This window comes from Rhineura floridana, chromosome 4 (assembly GCF_030035675.1).
Source record: "Rhineura floridana isolate rRhiFlo1 chromosome 4, rRhiFlo1.hap2, whole genome shotgun sequence".
NCBI lineage: Eukaryota > Metazoa > Chordata > Lepidosauria > Squamata > Rhineuridae > Rhineura > Rhineura floridana.
The window spans coordinates 162044919-162065426 of NC_084483.1; the positions used below are offsets into that span (position 1 = coordinate 162044919).

The 20508-nt window shown below is 42.6% G+C and overlaps 1 protein-coding gene across 1 annotated transcript in view; it reads right to left on the minus strand.

Annotated features, from left to right (window-relative positions):
- CAPN13 (calpain 13) overlaps positions 1-13715 on the minus strand; it is a 106497-nt gene extending 92782 nt beyond the window's left edge. Inside the window, exons 1-2 of the mRNA XM_061626118.1 lie at positions 13569-13715; positions 12039-12287 (exon numbers count right to left, since the gene is read on the minus strand). Coding sequence (XP_061482102.1) covers positions 12039-12287; positions 13569-13715 — 396 coding nt within the window. The remainder of the gene's footprint in view (positions 1-12038; positions 12288-13568) is intronic.
- Positions 13716-20508: the final 6793 nt, after the last annotated feature.

Genomic DNA, 20508 nt, shown 5'->3' on the forward strand with positions numbered 1-20508 from the left:
TCTCTCAGTTTTTCATTTTTCCAGTCTTAAATTCATTTCTCTACATTTCTGTAGCAATCTGCGACTTTTTAAAAAAAATCCTCATGAAAATTTGTCGGCATTTTAGTGCAGGTTTCCCCTAATATGGTGCATTATTGTATGTTATTTTCATGAGCACGTTGGTTTGTTGGAGAACTGTATCTCAAAATTCAGCAAAATGCAAATTTCAAACGATGATTGCGCATTGGTTTAAGAATTGCGAATTAGGTAGTTTCTCATTAAAATGCAAAATATAAATACATCTAATTTGTCCCCCTGTCCCTATGCACACATTCTGTTTTTGTATGCTATTATTCACATGACAAAGTGAAAACGCAAGTCTACTTGTGGTCTTGTGCATCTGTTTTTTTGCCATGAACTGTAATATGGGGAGCGATCCTAAGATTAGAAAACAAAGGAAATACTATTGTTGCTAGAGACAGCAAACTTCAGCCAGAAAGAGGAATGCACAGAATAACAAAAAAGCAAAATGGGTGCAAATAAGTTTTATTAAAAGCTGGATTCCAAATTTCTTAACCCTCTTTGAATGAAACCCTGCAGAGCAACAGTTTCTTTGTGGCCAGCAAACTCAAAAGGAATGTTTTCTTACAATTGTAGAGTAAGTTCTTTTCCTCTGATGCAACCTGGAGGAGATTGAATTTAAACAGAATCCTATTTTCCTTAATTTAGATGTGTAATTTTTCTCTGAGAAAGGTTCAAAACACATCAGGAAATTTGGGAACCAGCTTCTTAATGCATTTTTCTTGCACCCACTGATTTTGCCTTCTTCCTCATAGGTTTGACTGATAATTTGTTGCTCTTTTCATTTCATACTGTATTCACAAGCTGATGTTGAAAGATGGCATTAAAGCTTAGAAGACATTTAGATGCATATAGGATCTGATTGGCTGTAAAGACTGATGTCCCAGAGTGCAGGACACAGAATAATGGGCTCAAGTTGCAGGAAGCCATATTTTGACTGAACATCAGGAAAAACTTCCTAACTGTTAGAGCCATACGACAATGGAACCAATTACCTAGAGAGGTAGTGGGCTCTCCGACACTGGGGGAATTAAAGAGGCAGCTGGACAGCCATCTGTCAGGAATGCTTTGATTTGGATTCCTGCACTGAGCAGGGGGTTGGACTTGATGGCCTTATAGTCCCCTTCCAACTCTACTATTCTTTGTGAGCCCAAACACCACTTGGAAAATGTAGAGATGATGGTGAGTTGTATAATCCAGGGAAATGCTTAGCATAGGTGTTTGCATTTGGTTCACTTTGGGGTGATTTTTTTTCTCTACCAACACGTGTAAGTCCAGTTTTATTTTATTTTTATTTTATTTATTTAATTCGATTTCTATACCGCCCGTAGCAAGCTCTCTGGGCGGTGTACAAACAATAAGATATATAATTACATTTCAGTTTTAAAACAATCCTTAAAAACACAATTAGACGAGCAGACAAAACACAACCAACTTAAATAATATCAAATACAAATACAAGATACAAGATACAAATATTACAGTTTAGGGGAATTATGCTGGAACTGAGAATCAGAAAAGCCTGAGTTCTGTGTTAAGGTTTGCCATTTCATTATGTCAGAAGACTGAATGCTCTGTATGTCTCTTAACATCTCAGTTTATTAGAATTGAGTAAGACTGCTGGGGTTATCCATCTGAGTCCTGTTCTCTAGGGCAGGAAATTGTTTATTTACAGCCTCCATGATAAATGCTGGTCTACTTTCTTCTTCTTTTTTAAAAAAACCCAGTTCAATTCCTTCCCCCTCAAAAAAACTTTCAGTTCTTCTTCTACAGGTTCCCTAACCAAATTGCGGCCCCATCTGCACTATTCATTTACAACAGTGTCATGACACTTTAAGTGGCGATGGCTCCCCCCAAAGAATCCTAGGAAACATAGTTTGTTCAGGATGCTGAGATTTGCTAGATGTCCCCAGTTCTCCTTACAGAGCTACAGTTCTCTGAGTTCCCTGGGAAGAGGGATTGATTGTTAAACCATTCTGAGAATTGTAGCTCTGTGAGGGGAACAGGAGTTTCCTAACAACTCTCAGCACCCTTAACAAATTACAGCTGGCAGGATTCTTTGCAGGAAGCCATCACTGTTTAAAGCGGCATGATGCTGCTTTAAATGTATAGTGCAGATGGGGGTCTTGTTCAAGTGCCCAGCTCTCATTAAGACTGGAAGTCCCTCACCCCGTTTACCCTAAATTGATGCTACTACCCCATGTGTGGGGAACTTTTTTCAGCCCGAGGGCCACATTTCCTTCAAAGCACCTTTCAAGGGCCACATGCAAGTGATGGGTAGGGCTAGTGCCAAAGTGGGCAGAGAAACAAACGTCAATTTTACCTTTTTACACCAGGCTAATTTCTACACACTCACCCACCCCTCGCTATCCTCCATCCAGATAAGCAAATGGCATTGTCAGAGTTCAAAGACCAGGCAAAAACAGGGCTAGGTGGGGGCATGACTTGTGGAGATGGGGGGCCTGGGAAGAGTTCCAAGATCCAGCTAGAGTAGCCTGGGGGCACATTCAGCCCCCATGCCTAAGGTTCTGCACCCCTGTACTACACCTTAAGGAAAATACCTCTTGGATAGGTGACAATGACAATTAACGACGAGGTGACAATCCCAGTATTTCAGTACTGTTTCTTGTTTCTCATATGAGAGGTACATAATTTTTTTAAAACATATATATTAATTTTATTAAATTGATATCCCACCCTTCCTCCCAAAGGAGCCCAGGGCGGCAAACACACCTGCAAAATAAATAAATAAATAAAAATGAATAAAAGCAAAATAAAAACTTATTTAAAACATTATGATTTTTTAAAACTTAAAAATATCTAAAACCGATGGCACACAATAAACATAACAATGGATTTGGTCATTGCCAGCCAAGGGAAATTGCCATCCACCTTCCTAAACCCCTGAGTACAGGTGACCCATGGTCCTGTGGATGTTGTTGGACTCCAACTTCCCATCATCCTTGATCTTTGGCTGTGGTGGCTAGGGCTGATGGGAGTTGGAGTCCAACTATACCTGGAGAGCCTCCAATCCCTCACTCCGGCTATGCTGTATAACAATGGAGAGGCCACTGAGCAGCAACCTCTGTAGGATTTCACACATAATGCCCATTAATGTGGTCTGTACATTAACTATGGCTTAGATCCAGTCTTCACTTTCATCTGTGGGAGCATCCCTGAATGGAGTTCTGCTCAGAAGAAGCTCCTCCTGGGAGAAGGGAGGCGGAACCTTTGCCAGTTCTCCTCCCCCCCCCCCCGGCCCTTGCATCCTCCAAAAAACTGCTCTGGATGTCGGGGAACCCTCTGGAACCCTGTGGGAGGTGCTGCTGAAGACTGCAAGAGAAGGAATCAGCAAAAGTTCCCCTTCCATCAGTGTGATTCATCCACTGGATCAAAAGTCTTAGGAACACAGGAAGTTGCCTTATACCAAGTCAGACAGCTTTCTCCAGACCAGCCTGGAGATTCCTGGGATTGAATTTGGGACCTTCTGGATGCACAACAGATGCTCTAGTACTGAGCTATGGTCCTTCCTTCGGTGGAAACAAGGAGCCCTTCTAGTGCTGAAAACAAAGTCTGGATCCAACCCTATCAGTGAGAAGGGGAAGCATTGCCACAAGGAGAACAGCCATATGCATTGGCCTAAAGCCTTCCATGAGCTCTTTGGAACTTTGCACTGGCATCACAAATAGCACAGGGCAATGCTAGCTGGGCAAAATGTATTCTGTTCCTTAGACTGTATTAATTTTTCCCTTTATTGTTATTATATTTATATGCTGCCTCTTGTCTCTCATGGAACCCAAGGTGGCCTACATGTGGTTCTCAGGTGGTCATCCATCCAGGCATTGATCAGAATCTTCAGCAAGGTGATGAACTCATGTGCCTTCAGACCAACTGCATTTGAGATCTTTGTGCAAGGCATGTGACAATATGGGACTGGGCTAATAACTACTCTGTGTGATTCACAGCTGTTTTGGACTCAAGGCAGCTATTTCCCAATATCAAGGGAAGCTGCTTTTCCTTTTGTCAATGTTTTCAAGACTACATGTGTTTTTATGGAAGTCACTGGGCTTTTGAATGTTTCAGTATTCCTGAAATCAAGGTCCATTTGTTTGCTTGTATTCTATCAGCTTAATGAAATGGTAACAACATTTCCTGCCTGTGACTGCTTAATAAGAGAAGTGTCATTGCCTATTCAGCTGATTGAATTAGATGTAGATTTCAGCAGTAACTGATGTGTGCAGAGGAGAAATGACATTAGTTACCATTTGCACGAGTTCAGCATCTGTAGCATAAGACCTTTTGAAAGGGCACGACTCATTGCATTGAAGTTGGTTTTCCTTTCCTAAGGCAAAATCCAGAAAAAGAAGAAACTTTTATCCTAGGTTTGATTGTCAGAATATCCCTTACGAGTTTGTTAACCTTTTCTTATAATGTGACTATAAACGTGACTGAGCTAATGGGTACATCTTTGCTAAATTTCTTTGTTTTGTTTCATATAGTGCATGGTCCTCCCTTTTATTTCAGGACTACGTAGTTAAGGATGGTATATCAGGGATATGGAACCAGCAGCTTTCCAGATGTTGTTGAAGTACAACACCCATCATCCCTGATGTATGAGCTATATTGGGCCAGGGCTGATGGGAGTGGAGTCCAACAACATCTGGTTGGCGACAGGTTCCCTACCCCAGTTGTATACAAAGGATGCTTTTGTGCAGGATCTTAGACTCCAGATTCATAAAGGCATACAGCCAATGTTCTAGCTACACAGGACTGTGTTCAACTAACTCATTGTGCTACTGCAATGGGACTTCCCCCTTCTCCCCCGTACACCCCTGCATCCTCCCCATAGCTGCTCCAGAGGGTCAGGAGAACCCCCAGAGCAGTGCATGGAGGCAGGAAAGGGGAGATTGTTCCGTTGGACAGGCAGAAATGCTTGTCCTGATGGAGCAATTTCCATATTGCTACATTGAATATAACCCATTGCCTCCATTTCTTTGAGAAAAGGCTTGGGCTCACCTTGCTTCTGGCACAAATGGCAGACAAATGGATTGGATGAGCTGCAGGCAGATCAAAACAAAATTTGCTCCTGTGCCTTTAAGAGCAGCTTGCCCTACAGAAATGAGCAGCTGAACCTTTCCACGGTATAAAGATCAGCATTATCAACCACTAATGTCAGCAGATCAAGCTGCTATTTAGAAGCACAGGAGCTGGCAAAAAGCTGGCAACCCTGATCTCTCTTAGCCCTATATTCCCAAACCCACTAGTGTAGTTGCAAATTTAAAAGTGCAGGGTTCCTTCATGCTACACTCCCTTGGACAGCCTCACCCCCTCGCAGCCTCTCTCTCTGATAAACACACACACACACTAGGGTTGCCAGGCTCAGGGCCTGAGAATGACTCTGTATCATTAAGAGAAGAGAAAATTCAGCCAAGTGCAGGTTTTCTTGCAACACTGTAATGGGAAAAACCACAAGGTGAAATTCTCCCTTCCCCCTGCACAACTTCTACAGATACAGAAGACCTCTTGGGTGGCAGATTGGAGGGGGCCAGCAGGGGTCCACCTGCAGAAAAAGTAATGAGATGGCATCCCACCAGCAAAACACACCTGCCCAAACCATACAGTTGGAGTGGCTAACCTATAGTCTTGTAGATGTGTTGGACTCCAGTTCCATCAGCCCCAGCCAGCATGGCCAATGGTTGTGGTGGGATGATGGGAGTTGTAGTCCAGCAACATAGGAGGGGGCTGAGGTTCCCCAACCGTTGCATATAGGCTGGCCAGAGGTCTAAAGAGTGCCATGGAAGGAAACTACCTGGGTGTGGATTTGCTTGTCATCACCGGGATAGGGGAGCTCTGAGAGCCCCATATAAGCCTTTCTAAAACAGGAAGAGTGGGATTTATGTAAATTAAGTAACAATGCATTCATTGATTTGCATCTAGCGTTAAAGGGCATATATGTCAGGATCAAGAAAGGTGTCAATAATGACGGTTTTGTGCTTCAATCCTGTTCCCCCTCAGGAACTCCGGTTATCAAATTGGCTCACTTTACAAGTCAAAACAAGTTGTTTCTAGCTGTCAGCACCGCCTGGCATCTGCAAATCAAGCTGTGTTCTCTCTGCTTTATGCATTACCAACAGCTATAAAGATCCCAGACTCTGAATGTAATTGGCAATTCTCTTGTTGATGCCTGAGATAAAATTGAAGCCTGCTTCACTCCTCAGCTTCTATATAGGAACTGGAATGGTGACAGTAGTAAAAAAAAAAAAGTTATCTGTCACTTAAATAACCAGATACTGCATGACTCAGAAGATGCCAAACAAGCAGAGACATCTTGGATTGAGGTGCAATTTTTCTTTACTGTCGCTTTGCTAAGCCAACCATTAATGGCTGGCAAAATTAAGAAAAACAGCTGAAAAAAGATGTAGCTATAGGGCAAAGGCATTATTCTCCTGAAAGTGGGTTCATTAAACTGCTTATTGGAGCTTGCAATTAAAATTAATTTTAAGATCTTCCTAATTTGTATAGATTTACATACATAGACTTTTAAATGTGAAGTAGCCTCTTGCCTGTTACTGAGCTTGAAAAAAAACCCACTCTTAGTTAGATTATAAAACAAAGGGGAATGACCCTTACACCCTTTTATAACCCCCCCACAAATGCAACACACATTTCAATGATGCCAAAATAATAATTTGTATGAAGGAGGGGAAGGAGAAGGTGTTCCATATTGAGCCAGTGTGGTGCTGTGGTTAGAGTATTATACAGTAGGGCCTCACTTATATGGCGGGTTACTTTCCAGACCCCCGCTGAAAAGTGAAAACCTCTGAAAAGCGGAACTCATTGAATAGAATGGCGTGCGACACCCGAAAACCGCCGTAAAAGCAGAACAAGCACCGTATGAGTGGGGCTTTAGTCTAATTGCGTCTAATTGAGACCGCCGCATTAGTGAAGCGCTGTAAAGCGAAGCGCCATAAAGTGGGACCCTACTGTACTAGTACTCAGGAGATCATAGAATGGTAGAGTTGGAAGGGGCCTATAAGGCCATCAAGTCCAACCCCCTGCACAATGCAGGAATCCAAATCAAAGGATTCCCGACAGATGGCTGTCCAGCTGCCTCTTGAATGCCTCCAGTGTCAGAGAGCCCACTACCTCTCTAGGTAATTGATTCCATTTTCGTATGGCTCTAACAGTTAGGAAGCTTTTCCTGATGTCCAGTCGAAATCTGGCTTCCTGCAACTTGAGCCCATTATTCCATGTCCTGCACTCTGGAACGATAGAGAAGAGATCCCAGCCCTCCTCTATGTGACAGAGGATCTGGGCTCAAATCTCCACTTGGCTGTGCAACTCACTGGGTAACATTGGGTTAGTCATTTTCCCTCCATCTAACCTACCTTACAGGGTTGTTGTGGATATAAAATGGGGAGGGGAAAACCTTGTGCTCCTTGGAGGAGAGGTGGGATATAAATTAATAATAAACTAATACATAAAACTCTTCAGCTGGTAACATAATAAACTTAAGAATAATTGGCTAGACATGAACCATTGACCTTCAGTTCTCCTTTTCAAAGCTGTAGTACTTGCAAGGTTCTTGAGTTACAGCAGTTGTTGCTTGTCCAGAACTTAATTCTTTAAGTTCATTGGGGGGGGGGGAGTCATGGAGAAGTTTGTCTGGCACTACAAGTATCCCAGGTATCATGCCCCACATTCCTTGGACTTTCCATAAAATGGATTTAATGCACCCCATCAGCTTTATTATTGTATTTTCCATTTATAGACCTCTCACTCTCTGTAGATGTCAAAGCCGTTGCATGACTTACATGGCTTTCCTTTCAATGAAAGTCCATCAGTCAGGGGCTATATCAGGGATGGGGAACCTGTGCCTTCCAAGTATTATTGGACTCTAACTCTCATCTGCCCCAGCCAACATGGCCAAAGGTCAGGGAGGATGGGAGTTGTAGTTCAACAGTGTCTGCTGGAACACAGGTTCCCCATCACTGGGCTATATTGTGGCCCTCCAGATGCTTGTTGGACTACAACTCCCATCATCCTTACCATTGGCCATGCTGGCTGAGGCTGGTGGGAGTTGGAGTCCAACAACATTTGGAGAGTGGTAGGTTCTCCAACCCTGTAATAAGGTTTCTGCTGTGATGGCATGTTTAAAATTTACTGGCTGATTTGTATCAGCAGACCTCTTCAAAGAGTTTTGTAAAAGCTTTATTTATTTATTTATTTATTTAAAACATTTCTATGCCGCTCTATCTTCGAAGAAGCTCAGAGTGGCGAACAATTCCGTGATAAAAAATACAATGTAAAAACAACAGTAGCAGCTAAGAATACCCATTTAAAACAACGTTAGATAGTAAGCCCTATACAATAAAATGATCCTAATCATCTCATAGGTAAAAGATTTCCTAATCCTTAATCCGGGTTAAAAGCAAGACGAAAAAGATATGTTTTAACCTGGTGACGAAATGCAGGGAGTGAGGAGGTTAACCATGCCTCTATAGGCAGGGAGTTCCAGAGTCTTGGGGCGATAACTGAGAACGCCCTGTCTCTGGTTCCTACCAGATGAACTTGGGTGGAAGAGGGTATCTTAAGGAGGGAGTTATCGGAGGACCTAAGAAAACGGGGAGGGTTATAAAAAGACAGCCGGTCAGATAGATAGACAGGGTCCAAGCCGTAAAGGGCTTTAAATGTCAACATCAGCACCTTGAATTGAGTCCGGAAGCAGATCGGCAACCAATGCAGATGTTGCAACAGAGGAGTTGTGTGAGCACGAATATCGGCTCCTGTTATCATTCTTACAGCTGCATGTTGGACCAGTTTAAGCTTCCGAACTGTCTTCAAAGGCAGCCCCACATAGAGTGCGTTGCAGTAGTCGAGCCGGGATGTAACTAAGGCATGAGTTACCCTCGTCAAATCAGATAACTCTAAAAACGGGCGCAGTTGGCGGACCAGTCTTAGCTGGGCAAAAGCGCTCCTGGACACAGCAGCAACCTGTGCTTCCAGGTTCAAAGCCGAGTCCAGAAGCACACCCAAACTGCGGACTTGGGTCTTCAGGGGGAGTGTAACCCCATCTAACACAGGTACATTCCACGTTTCCAGGTTAGCCTTGCGACTGACAAGGAGCATTTCTGTCTTGTCTGGATTTAATTTCAACTTGTTCTTCTTCATCCAATCCGTCACTGAGGACAGGCACTGGTTTAGGGGACAAACGGCTTCCTTGGCTTCAGGGGGAAAGGAGAAATAAAGCTGAGTATCATCAGCGTATTGGTGGTAACGAACTCCAAACCTCCGGATGACCTCACCTAGTGGCTTCATATGAATGTTAAATAAGTAGGTGAAAGCAATAGAGAAATGGTAATTGGGAAGGTTTGACCGCTGCTACTGTGGACAGAAGAACTAAGTGCTTACTACAGCAATTTGACTATTGAAGAAAAGTTACGATAGGTTAGTTCAACATTCTTTAGGCCCTGAAGTTGGTATATCCATCCTCCCTAATTCCATTCCACTGATTAAAAGCATAGGGGAGAAAGATAAAAGCTCACTGGCTGGTAATATCTCTTTCCTTACTTTGTATAACATCAAGGCAAGTACTCCTAGCTTTTTTCAGCTAACTACAGACAGGACGGAACCTTCAGAATTTGCAAGGACAAGACCAGATGTGATGCCTATAAGGGTGGAAACAGACAAACATACTAAGGTTAAGCCTTAGTAAAAGTGTATTCTGAGGCCCTCTTCAAATGTCCCTCTCTCCCAGATGTGTGCATGCTGAAGGCATGGAGGTGACCACACCCAGTTATTCCACCCTGACATTTCTGTGTTTGCTGGCTCTGCTTCTGCCTCCATGCATTCAGTGGAACTCCTGAAAGGAGCTTCAACACATTTACACAGGATGCCAGACCATTGATCCATCTAACTGGCGGGCAGTGGCCCTCCAGGGTTCCAGGTAGGGATGGAAGGATCTGTTCATTTCAGGTCTCCCAGTTTCTCATTTTTTCCATTCTTAAATTCAGTTCTCCACCTTTCTGCAGCAATTTGCAAAAAAAATCCTCATGAAAATTCTTCAGCATTTTAGTGTGAATTTCCCCTAAAAACACATTTTTGTATACCTTTGACTAATGTACACATTTTGCAAGCAATTTCTCCTAAATATAGTGCATTTATGTATATTATTTCACTAATATATTCATTTTTATGCACTTTTACCCAACAGATGCATTTTTATAAACAGTGTGGTTGAAGAATGGTATCACAAAATTTGAATGCGTGCACATTTTGAAGGATTGCTGTGTTTCAGTGAACTGGATGCAATTTGTTTCCCATTCCTAGTCGCAGGTAAGAGTCTTTCCCAGACCTCTATGAGATGTTGGAGACTGAGCCTGGGGCTTTTTGGATACCAAGCATGCTTCCTGCGTTTTCCAATAGTGTCTCCATGAACAATTTTTATTCATTTTCAAGGAAGTTCATTTTGTACATTCTGGAGGAGGAGAGGGGCTCCATTCCTTCCATTTTTGAGCAGTCAGTGCAGTAATCAATCAGAGCAGATGGAGGAGAATTAGATCCTGGATACATGTTAGACTGAAGATGGGCAGACATCCTAAATGTTGTAAATGTGGTTTTAACACACATACACAACTTTCAAGACCCCTTGCCTTCAAAATCGTATTTGCTGAATGAGTGAGCAGTTTTTGTCTGCTGGTCCTCCCTTCAGCCTCCATGCATGAAAGGGGCCTCTACATGTAAAACTGCTTAATGGAATGGATAATTAATGTGCTATGCTCCAGATGTAGTTGGACTACAACTCCCATCTACAACTACAGCTCCCATCAGGAATGACGATAGACCATGCTGAATGGGGCTGATGGGAGTTGTATCCAATAACAGCTGGATGGCACCACATTGGCTACCCCTGACATCCTGCATAGGAGCTTACATCCAATTGCAACTTGATCATGCAGTTTCTGATAGCATTAAAAACCCTTACATGCACACAGGGGAAGGACCATAGCTCAACAGTAGAGCCTTTCATAATAATTAATATATCTTCCTTTCCCTCCTCCTCTTCTTCTGTGGCAGGTGCTGAGGCCATAGTGGCAGGGAGTTCCATTCTCCCCCCCTTCTCCTCACCCCTCTCCACTCAGTGGAGGAACACTATGCAACCTGCTGAGGAGGAGGAAATGCCCCTTTCTGGTTTTGTACTAATAAAAGTCCTTGAGGCATTCTTTCAGTGTATGACGAGGGAAACAGGATGGTGTGTGCTTTCCTGATTCCCAGTTTCCATGTATTCCTTTGAAAGTTGGAACAGAGCCTACTGTGTACCAATGTCCATGAACAGAGTTCTGTCTCCATGATCGAGACTCTGTGATGGTCATCAGCTTGGGATGGCTCCAAAAGAGGATTAAGCAGAGTTATGGAAGTTACAGCTATCAACGACTACCAACCCTGATGGATATGCTTTTTGTATTTATTTACTTCGTTTATATCCCACCTTTTTTCTCCAAGGAGCTCATTTAATCCCCACAACAACCCTGTAAGGTGGGTTAGGCTGAGAGACAGTGACTTCCCCAAGGTATTCCACGTCCTAGTCCAACACTCTAACCACTACACCACGCTGGCTCTCTCTCCACTGTCGGAGGCAGTATGCTTTTGAACACCAGTTGGTGGGAACAGCAAGAGGGGAAAGTGTTGTTGCACTCAGGTACTGCTTGCAAGCTTCCCACAGGCATCTGGTTGGCCACTAGTGCTAGACTAGATGGGCCACTGATCTGATCCAGTGAGCACTTCTTCTGTTCTTATGCACATACAGTTGCATGCACTTAGGTACTGTTCCAACTTTCCAATAAACATGTCAAGGCTGGGAGTGGAAACAACATACACAGTCCTCTTCCCCTATTCCACATGTCACACCAGAGCTTGCAGGAAACTAAAACTACCTTACTAGGATCATGAATCTGCCAAAAGGCTTGGTAACTACTCACAGTTGGTCTCTGCCACTTTATCCGATGTAGATTGCCTTGTACAAGTTTAGGGCCAATGGAAGCTATATGTGCAGGGAATGTCTCATCTTCAAAAAGTAAGCCATGATTCAGACAGTGGTCTCTCAGACGAACAAAGTCCTGGTTCTTAAATTTCAGAGGGAAAGCCAGGCTTCCTGCTCTCCCTGGCTTTGGCCCAACTTGCGCAGGTTTCTCCAGGTACACCTCAGGAACCAGATTTCTGTTCCTTTCCTGAAACGAAGAAATGTCACTGGTGAGGAATTAACAACCAAGTCTGGATCCCCCTAGGAAGGTGGGACCCTCAAAATAGAGGGCAGTGAGTAAATCCTCATTGACTAGGCACTTCTAGGGAATGTGAAGAGGTCTGAAATTCAACCAGTGCTAGCATTGTCTTTGTAGCCCCATTTTAGGTCTTCTCAGAGGAGTGAAAGAACAAAGCTTCACTGAGCTACTGAGGTGGTCTTCAGTCTTGGGGCCTCAAGGCATATTAAAATCACACATGGCTCCATTTTAACCACACAAAGGAAGTGATCTTCTGTCTTTTGCTGATTTGAGTCATTTCACAGAACATTGTTTTAACCCTTCAAATAAGAACATAAGAAGAGCCTGCTGGATCAAGGCAATGGCCCATCTAGTCCAGCATCCTGTTCTCACAATGACCAACCAGTTGCCTATGGAAAACCCACAAACAGGACCTGAGTGCAAGAGCACTCTCCTGTCCTGTGGTTTCTGGCAGCAAAACGCCTCCAACTATAACCAAGATACAGAATTCAATATATGAGGCATTAAAAGTATGCCCAGGACTCATGAGAAAAGTTGGTTTCCATTTCCTTCCTCATGTTTTATAAGCAGGCTAGCCACCTCTTCCTATTTACAGTCACACTGTCATCCTAATTGGTAACATTGAAGGGACTGAGTAAACACATGGTTGTAGCCATTGAACCCCTTGTCTCCTTAGATATACTCCAGGTTCCTTCCCTGAATTGTGACTTAACATAAAGAATATATAAATAAGGGAGAGCATGACCCCTTTCTGTGTGGGTGGGGATCACCATGTGGCTCAGAGAAGCCCTCCTGCCACTACGAACTTGAATAAATCTCTAGCTACAAAGAGGCTTGATGGGGAAACAGGAAGTGTGTCATGTAAGTAATGGCTGGTGTGCATGCCAAGTAGGGGGTGGGAAGGAGTTGCCCTCCATGGCCTCATCGCATACGCAGCTGCACCTGTGCCAAGAGTTTGGCTGTGGAGATGTAAGGGACAACCAGCCGATAAGTATTCTACACATTCGCTCTATAATGCTTAAACCTGCTCCTGCCTTTGCTCTATAATGCTTAAAACTGCTCCTGCCTTTTAATGTTCTGGCCAATAAGGGAGAGGGCATTGGGATGACCAAAAAGCACTCGGCACACATTTCTACAATTTAATTAGAAGGATTTCATCAATTTTGTTTCAAATATATTCAGCTGCTGGGCATTTTTGCTCTTTCACATTGGCTTACAATGCTTCCTCACAGTGTACCCTATAAAGCCTCCTGCCACGACATTTCTGGCAGCAGAGACATCAACCAATATGTTTAAAACTGGCCTCATGTCAGCAGAGTTGCTGGTGCTCCCCAGGAGGGACAAGGCAGTGGAGAGGTTGGTGTTGAACTGGTGCATCGGCAGAACCAACCAGGCGCTCCTGCCAGTGCACCCATACTGTGCTCACTTGCCAGCCATCTCACCACTGTCCCTCCTGGTCAGTGGCAGTGACTCTGATGCCAGGAAGCTAGCATTGCAGCTCCCCCCACTCCACACAACCAGGTGAGTTCCTTCTGAACTACCAGTAGGGATGGACAAAATATGTCAATTTCAATGTCTCAGTTTTCCAGTCTTTAGTTAGCTATATTTCAGTCTCAATTCATGCTTTTTTAAAAGAAACAAGTATCCACAAAAATTGTTCAGCACATTTTTGTGTTATTTTCACTAAAATATGCCTTATTATGCACAGTTTGCCCTAATATATGCATTTTTGTACAAAAGTTTTGGTTGGAGAACTGCATTAAAAAAATTGAGCTTGGACTGCCTTCAAGTCGATCCCAACTTATGGCTACTCTATGAACAGGGTTTTCATGGTAAGTAGTATTCAGAGGGGGTTTACCATTGCCTCCCTCTGAGGCTACTCCTCACCAGCTGGCTAGGGCCTGCTCAGCTTGCCACAACTGCATAAGCCAGCCCCTTCCTTGTCCGCAACTGCCAGCTGGGGGGCAACTGGGCTCCTTGGGACTATGCAGCTTGCCCACAGCTGCACAGGTGGGAGGACACGTAACCCCTGAGTCACTCACAGTGGGGGTGATCTTTAGCTGGCCCTTGACACCCAGGAGACACAAGCAGGGAACTGAACTCATTAGAGATGTGCACATTTTGAAGGATGGCTACATTTCAGTTTGCATATTCTTTCAGGGAGCACAAATCAGATCGGTTCACATTAACATGTGGACTGAACCGAACTTCTGCTCCATCCCTTGGTGCCAGTTTTGCATCTTGTGCTTTACAGAAGAAAAATAATAAACCTATTATTATTATTATTATTATTATTTATTACATTTGTATACCACCCCATAGCCGAAGCTCTCTGGGTGGTTTACAACAACCAAAAACATCAAAAACAAATTCACAAATATACAAATTCAAAAAAACAATTTAATAAACCAAGAGCACTTCTGCACATGCTGTTTAATTAAGAGAGACTGTTTCTTTCAAAAGAGGAAATCAGTGAAATTCAGAAATAACCTTCCGTTAACAAAAAGAGCCAGCATTCCTTTTTGGCTTCCATTTCTTTGCACAAAGGAAATAAATCTTATGTAATGTAGCATAACATGACAAGAGAATGGTTTCCCCTTAACAAATACTCATTTACAACAGTGCTCAAGCCCGCTGCATGCAAAGATCTATTTCCCGCAACAGTGTTCCAGCAAAACTGATTACTAATTCCACAACTCAAATTAAAACTAACAGAGCTTGAAGGCTGGGACTGACACATGCGCTCGTTCTCTTCTCTCTCTCTCTCATTTTCTCTCTCTGTGCTGATGGAGAACAGCAAGAGTTTTTATCATGTGAGCGTGTGTGTTTAATTACATTGTTTAACACATCGGGAATAATTTAGCAAGTGGAGTGAAGAAAATAAGGCACTTAGCTATCCTCCCTTCTGCAGAACAGCTTTGTCAGCTTAGTAAGAATGGTGTTTGGGTATGTACGTGGACAAATGTAAAAGCAGTTGTTTTGCATGATTAAAATTCACTGCTGGGAGAAAGATGCACTTCACAAAGTACGTGTTCATACATCAGACCAACGCGTTCTCTTACGGTACTTGCTTTTAGGATCATATGAAACTGCCTTACATTTGTCCATCCAGCCCAGAATTGTCAGCTCTGCGTAGCAACAGCTCTCCACGTCTCAGACAGAGGTTGTTCCAATCACCTACTACGATGCCTCTTCATGTATTATATATTTATATGAATACTTGAGAGTTTAATAATAAAAATTGGACAACTAAAATGGAAAGTGAGAATGTAAAAAACATAAAATCATAAGAAGAGTCCTGATGAATCAGACCAAAGCATCCTATTCTCACAGCGGCCAGCCAGTTGAGCTATACATTTTTATAGGATTTACTCCACTAGGATTGATTGATTGATTGATTTTGCTCCAAGCACACAATGCCTTTGCCCTGCCCTTCTTACAATTTTAGCTGATGCTTTGATAAATTACAAAAAGGGTTGCACTTACCCTGTCTTCATTCAGCTGCCTAACTCACTGGTTTACTTCAAACTTTGTCAGTGGAGCTGAGATGCTTTGTCAGCTGCGGTTCATGCTCTCCTCTGTGATGTATATCATAAAGATACTGTCCTCAAGAGAGCTTTACAGGCCTCTGGACATAAAAGTTATCAGGCTAGAGTCTAGACATTTGCCCTTGTTTGCTCTTAGTTCTCCAGCAACCATTTTATCTGCTTATGGAGACTCAGAATAAACTACCCATGTCCTTTGAAATTTGGAAGAACAGTGTGGGCACAATTAATGGCAGGTATTTTTTCCCAAAGGCACCTTGTTCTAACATAGGCTTCCCTAGCCTGATGTTCTCCAGGTTTTGGACTACAACTCCCATCAGCCCTAGTCAGCAGGGGCTATGATTAGGGATGATCAGAATTGTAGTTCAACATCATCTGGAGGACACTAGGTTAGGCAAGACTTTTCTAACTTATTAACAGAGCTTGGAAGAATTACTTTTAAAAGTAATAACTTAAAGTTACAATTACATGGCCCCAAAAAGTAGTAATTGCTGTTACAATTACAATTGCTCTGAAAGTAACTGATTACTTTTCCTCCAAAGTAATCACTACAATTACATTTCAGTTACTTTAAAAAAAACGCCTACAAGGTGCTGGCCTTGGCTGCTGCACATCTAAGTAGCCTAAAACAATATTAAAAATAAACACACACATACAGAGGTAGTAGAATAATTCTTTTTATCCATAAGATAGCAATGGTGGTCTCTCCGCTGGTAAGGGTGGTGGGGAGGGAGGCAGAAGCCACTACTCAGATCTTTGCACGACAAACCAAGTGCAACCCCCCCCCCTCAGCCAGCAAGCATAATCTCTCTCACTTAACCACCTCCTGGACCCTACCCTGCCACCAACTAAGGGACACTCACTGAAGCAAACATTTTCCCCTGAGATGCAAAAAAGTTAAAATACTGCAAATGCAGCACAGTAGCCAGAGAGGGTGGTGGAGGCCACTTTGTGTGCCAAGTTGCAAACACAGCATTCACACACACACACGTTGTCATCTTTCACCTCCATAGTTCTTTATCTCCATTCTGCCTCCTTCTCCTCCTTTATCCATGTTCTTGCCCTCCAGCTCCTTTTCCCCCCAACTCCATTCTTCACCACCGCCATCCATTTTTTTACACAATTGTTTTCTCCACTCCACCCTGTCTCACTCTCCACCTCCTCCCTTGTTGCCTCCTACCCACCCACAGAGCATGAGGGAAGAGCAACGCTGCACAGAAGCCCAGTTTGAGGCACATGATTTTCATCCACAAATCAGAGGAGCAGAAGACTTCCCTTACTCCCCCCCCAAGTAATGCCCAAAAGTAATGCTGGAGACATTAAAATTACTCCACAAAAGTAATAAAATTACTTCTAGTTCTATTACAATCAAAATGTAAAGGAATTACCCACTCGTTCCTCAAAAAAGTAATGAATTACAAGTAATTTGTTACTTGTAGCTAATTACTTCCAAGCTCTGCTTATTAATTGATCTTGAGCAGAATAATCAGACATAATTGGCACATGTTGACACATTTTGTCGTCCTTTCAAGAAAGAGCCTTATATAGTTTCCTTAGGAAGCTAACCAGGTCTGGACCCTGGCAGTGCCTGTGATGACTCAAGAGCCAGCGTTTTTAAGAAAAACGCACAGAAGAGAAACTAAATGTTACAAGGCCTAGAGAAGTTACATGCCCTGCTGAAGCTTATCAGCAAGAATACATGCTGGGAAGCTGTTGTGTGATGGCTAGCTTGGAATGCAGATATGGGTGGAGAAATTAATGTGCTGGGTGCATAAGAAATGATGGGGATGCATAAGTTGGAAGATGAACCAATGGAAAGGTGGCAGGATGGCATTAGGGGGCCAATTAGAATGTGTCATGAATTTTTGCTTGCATTGTATAAAAGTGTAGCACCCCCCCATAAGGGGTGTGCTTGTTTTGCGAATTATCGCCTTGCACCTTTTCTGGCCAGAATGAAATAAAGCTTGTTGGACCCTTCAACCTGGGTGTGGTCTTTTGGCTGTACTGCGCACCGGGCAACGAACCCATTTGGGAGACAACACCTGGAATATAGTTCTTCTGATGAAGCCCCCTTGAAAGATTTTTTTTGAGGGGGGAGGGTTGTGGGATACATATGTAAGAAATCCTCCTTTCCACTGTAAATGCTGTCCATTTTCTCCAAAAGAAGTTCCTGTTTGAGGGTGGCCAATTTTGCTAATTGCTGTATTTGAGCTCTCTAATAACTGTTTTAGAAGCCTGAATGTGCTTGATACTAGGAAAGCATATCAAAGAATTATATTGCTCCAGACATTTTCTCTGTTAGCATTTTTTAGGATAGTTATTATAATAAGGTAGCTGGATTATTCAGATTCTATAATATAATGGCTTGGATTTTATTTACTTTTATTTTATTTTAAAAAATAGGCTGTTTTTCCAGGCAAACTCTTGTCGAAAGCAGCTTACAAACAAAACAAAAATGTAAAACAGTGCAATTTAAAACAACCCCCGAAATAAATACAGATCAACACTTGACATAAAAAATATAGAATCTGAGGACTGGAATCTATCAGTAGATTCAGATACTCATCCCCCCTCCAAAGAAAAAAAAATTCCAATGGTATTATTATTATTATTATTATTATTATTATTATTATTATTATTATTATTATTATTATTATTATTATTATTATTAATTACATTTGTATACCGCCCGATAGCCAAAGCTCTCTGGGCTGTTTACAACAGTTAAAAACATTAAAAAAAATATACTAGTATACAAATTTAAAAACACTTAAAAACAATTTAAAAACACGTGCTAGAATGCCTGGGAGAAGAGGAAAGTCTTGACCTGGCGCCGAAAAAATAACAGTGTTGGTGCCAGGCGCACCTCATCAGAAAGGTATGTGTATACATCAGGTGATGAACAATAACTCGAAGTCGGTTGTCTTAAGACATCCAATGAACAATGAAGTCTACATCAAAATTCCAGGAAAGCTTCAGCAACTGGACCTGATAAAAAGATTTGGGCGATGGAGGTAATAGCTTATCAGACCCAACAGTTGATTTACACCAAAGGGTGTGGGCCAGAGAACTGGTTGTCACAGTCCATTAAAAAAAAATAAAGCCTATTCCTGAGGCCATTACAGCAATAACAATTGCTATACCAAATATAAAATTAATGCTGCATGGTAGCACCTAAATAAAGGAGCTCTGTAAGAATGAGAAAACCCACTGTTTGTGCTCCCAAATGGGTATTTCATTCGTAACTGACTTCTTTATTTAAGTGCCACCATGCAGTATTAATTTTCTGTTTGGTATAGTAATTGTCAACTCTGTACAGATTTGCCTATTGTTCAGCTGGGTGTTTGCTAGGTTGGATAATAAACTAATCATTTTAAGATTTCAACGTAAATCTGGAGAACACGGATAAGAGAGATTATATTGTGTGCATACACATCAGCAGCTTAAGCTGTGTGAAATAGCAAACATTTCCCAGAGATATCAGTAACATGGGGTGACTTTGCACATTTCAACATACGTGAGGATCTAACAGGTACAGAAAGTGTGTTGGTGCTTCTGCTTTCTGCTGCCTGTTGTCACACAGGGATTTTTTCCTGAGTTGAATGGGACAATGTGGAATGAAAGTTGAAGCTGGACTTTCCCGGGCATGGTCTGAAGGCACAGGAGGCCACCACCTTGCTACAGCTAAGGACATCTGGGTCTGGCCAGTGACTAGATGGGAGACAGCCTGGAAACCACAAGTACGCTGTCTTGGGTTCCAGAATGGAAGTAAAGTGAGATATAACTGAAAGAAGATAAAGAAACACACACACTTTTGCCCCAACATGAAATGTGCCCTGTCGCTGACAGGTTGCAACCTGGAGGTAGCCTTGGTAGAAACAGAGGAGTCAGACTCTTGATTCGCCTAGCTCAGTACTGTCTACACTGACTGGCTGTCCAGGATTTCAGGCAGGGGTCTCTCCCAGCCCTACCTGGAGATGCTGGAGACTGTACCTGGGACCTTCTTTATGCAAGGCAGATGCTTTACCTCTGAGCTACAGCTCCTTGGTTGCAACCTGGACCATCCCCTTTACTTTAAAATCTGCAGCAGAATTGGCAGTTGAGGCAACTCTAGCTTCTTCCATCTGTTTCCCATCCCCAGTCCTACCATATATTCCCTTCCCCTGTTGTTTATCACATCAGAAGAATAGAAACACATGGAGGAACAGAGTAGAATCTCCAAGCTGCAACTGGGCAAGAATCCTCTTTATAGATGCTTGCTTGTAACATCCATCTTTTATATTGAATAGTATAAGTGTGAACCAGTGCACTTTATGTATATATGTATGCATGTGCACGCACACACAACTGAACCCATAATCACCCATATGTCATCCCTTTTCTCACACATAGTCTTTTCATTCCAATGTAATAGTTTTTGCAGGTACTGGAGGACCATCTGTTGTATATCTAATGGATTGTTCAGGTTGTTTTCTGTGAGGCAGTAGAAATGTACAGCAAACAAAGACTGAGAAGTTGGTTCTATAATTATACAGTTCAACCCCCTTTCCATCATTTGGACAAAATTCTTCTGAAGATTTTTCAAATTGTATACTGAACTGTATAATCCTGTTCCCAATGTGGCT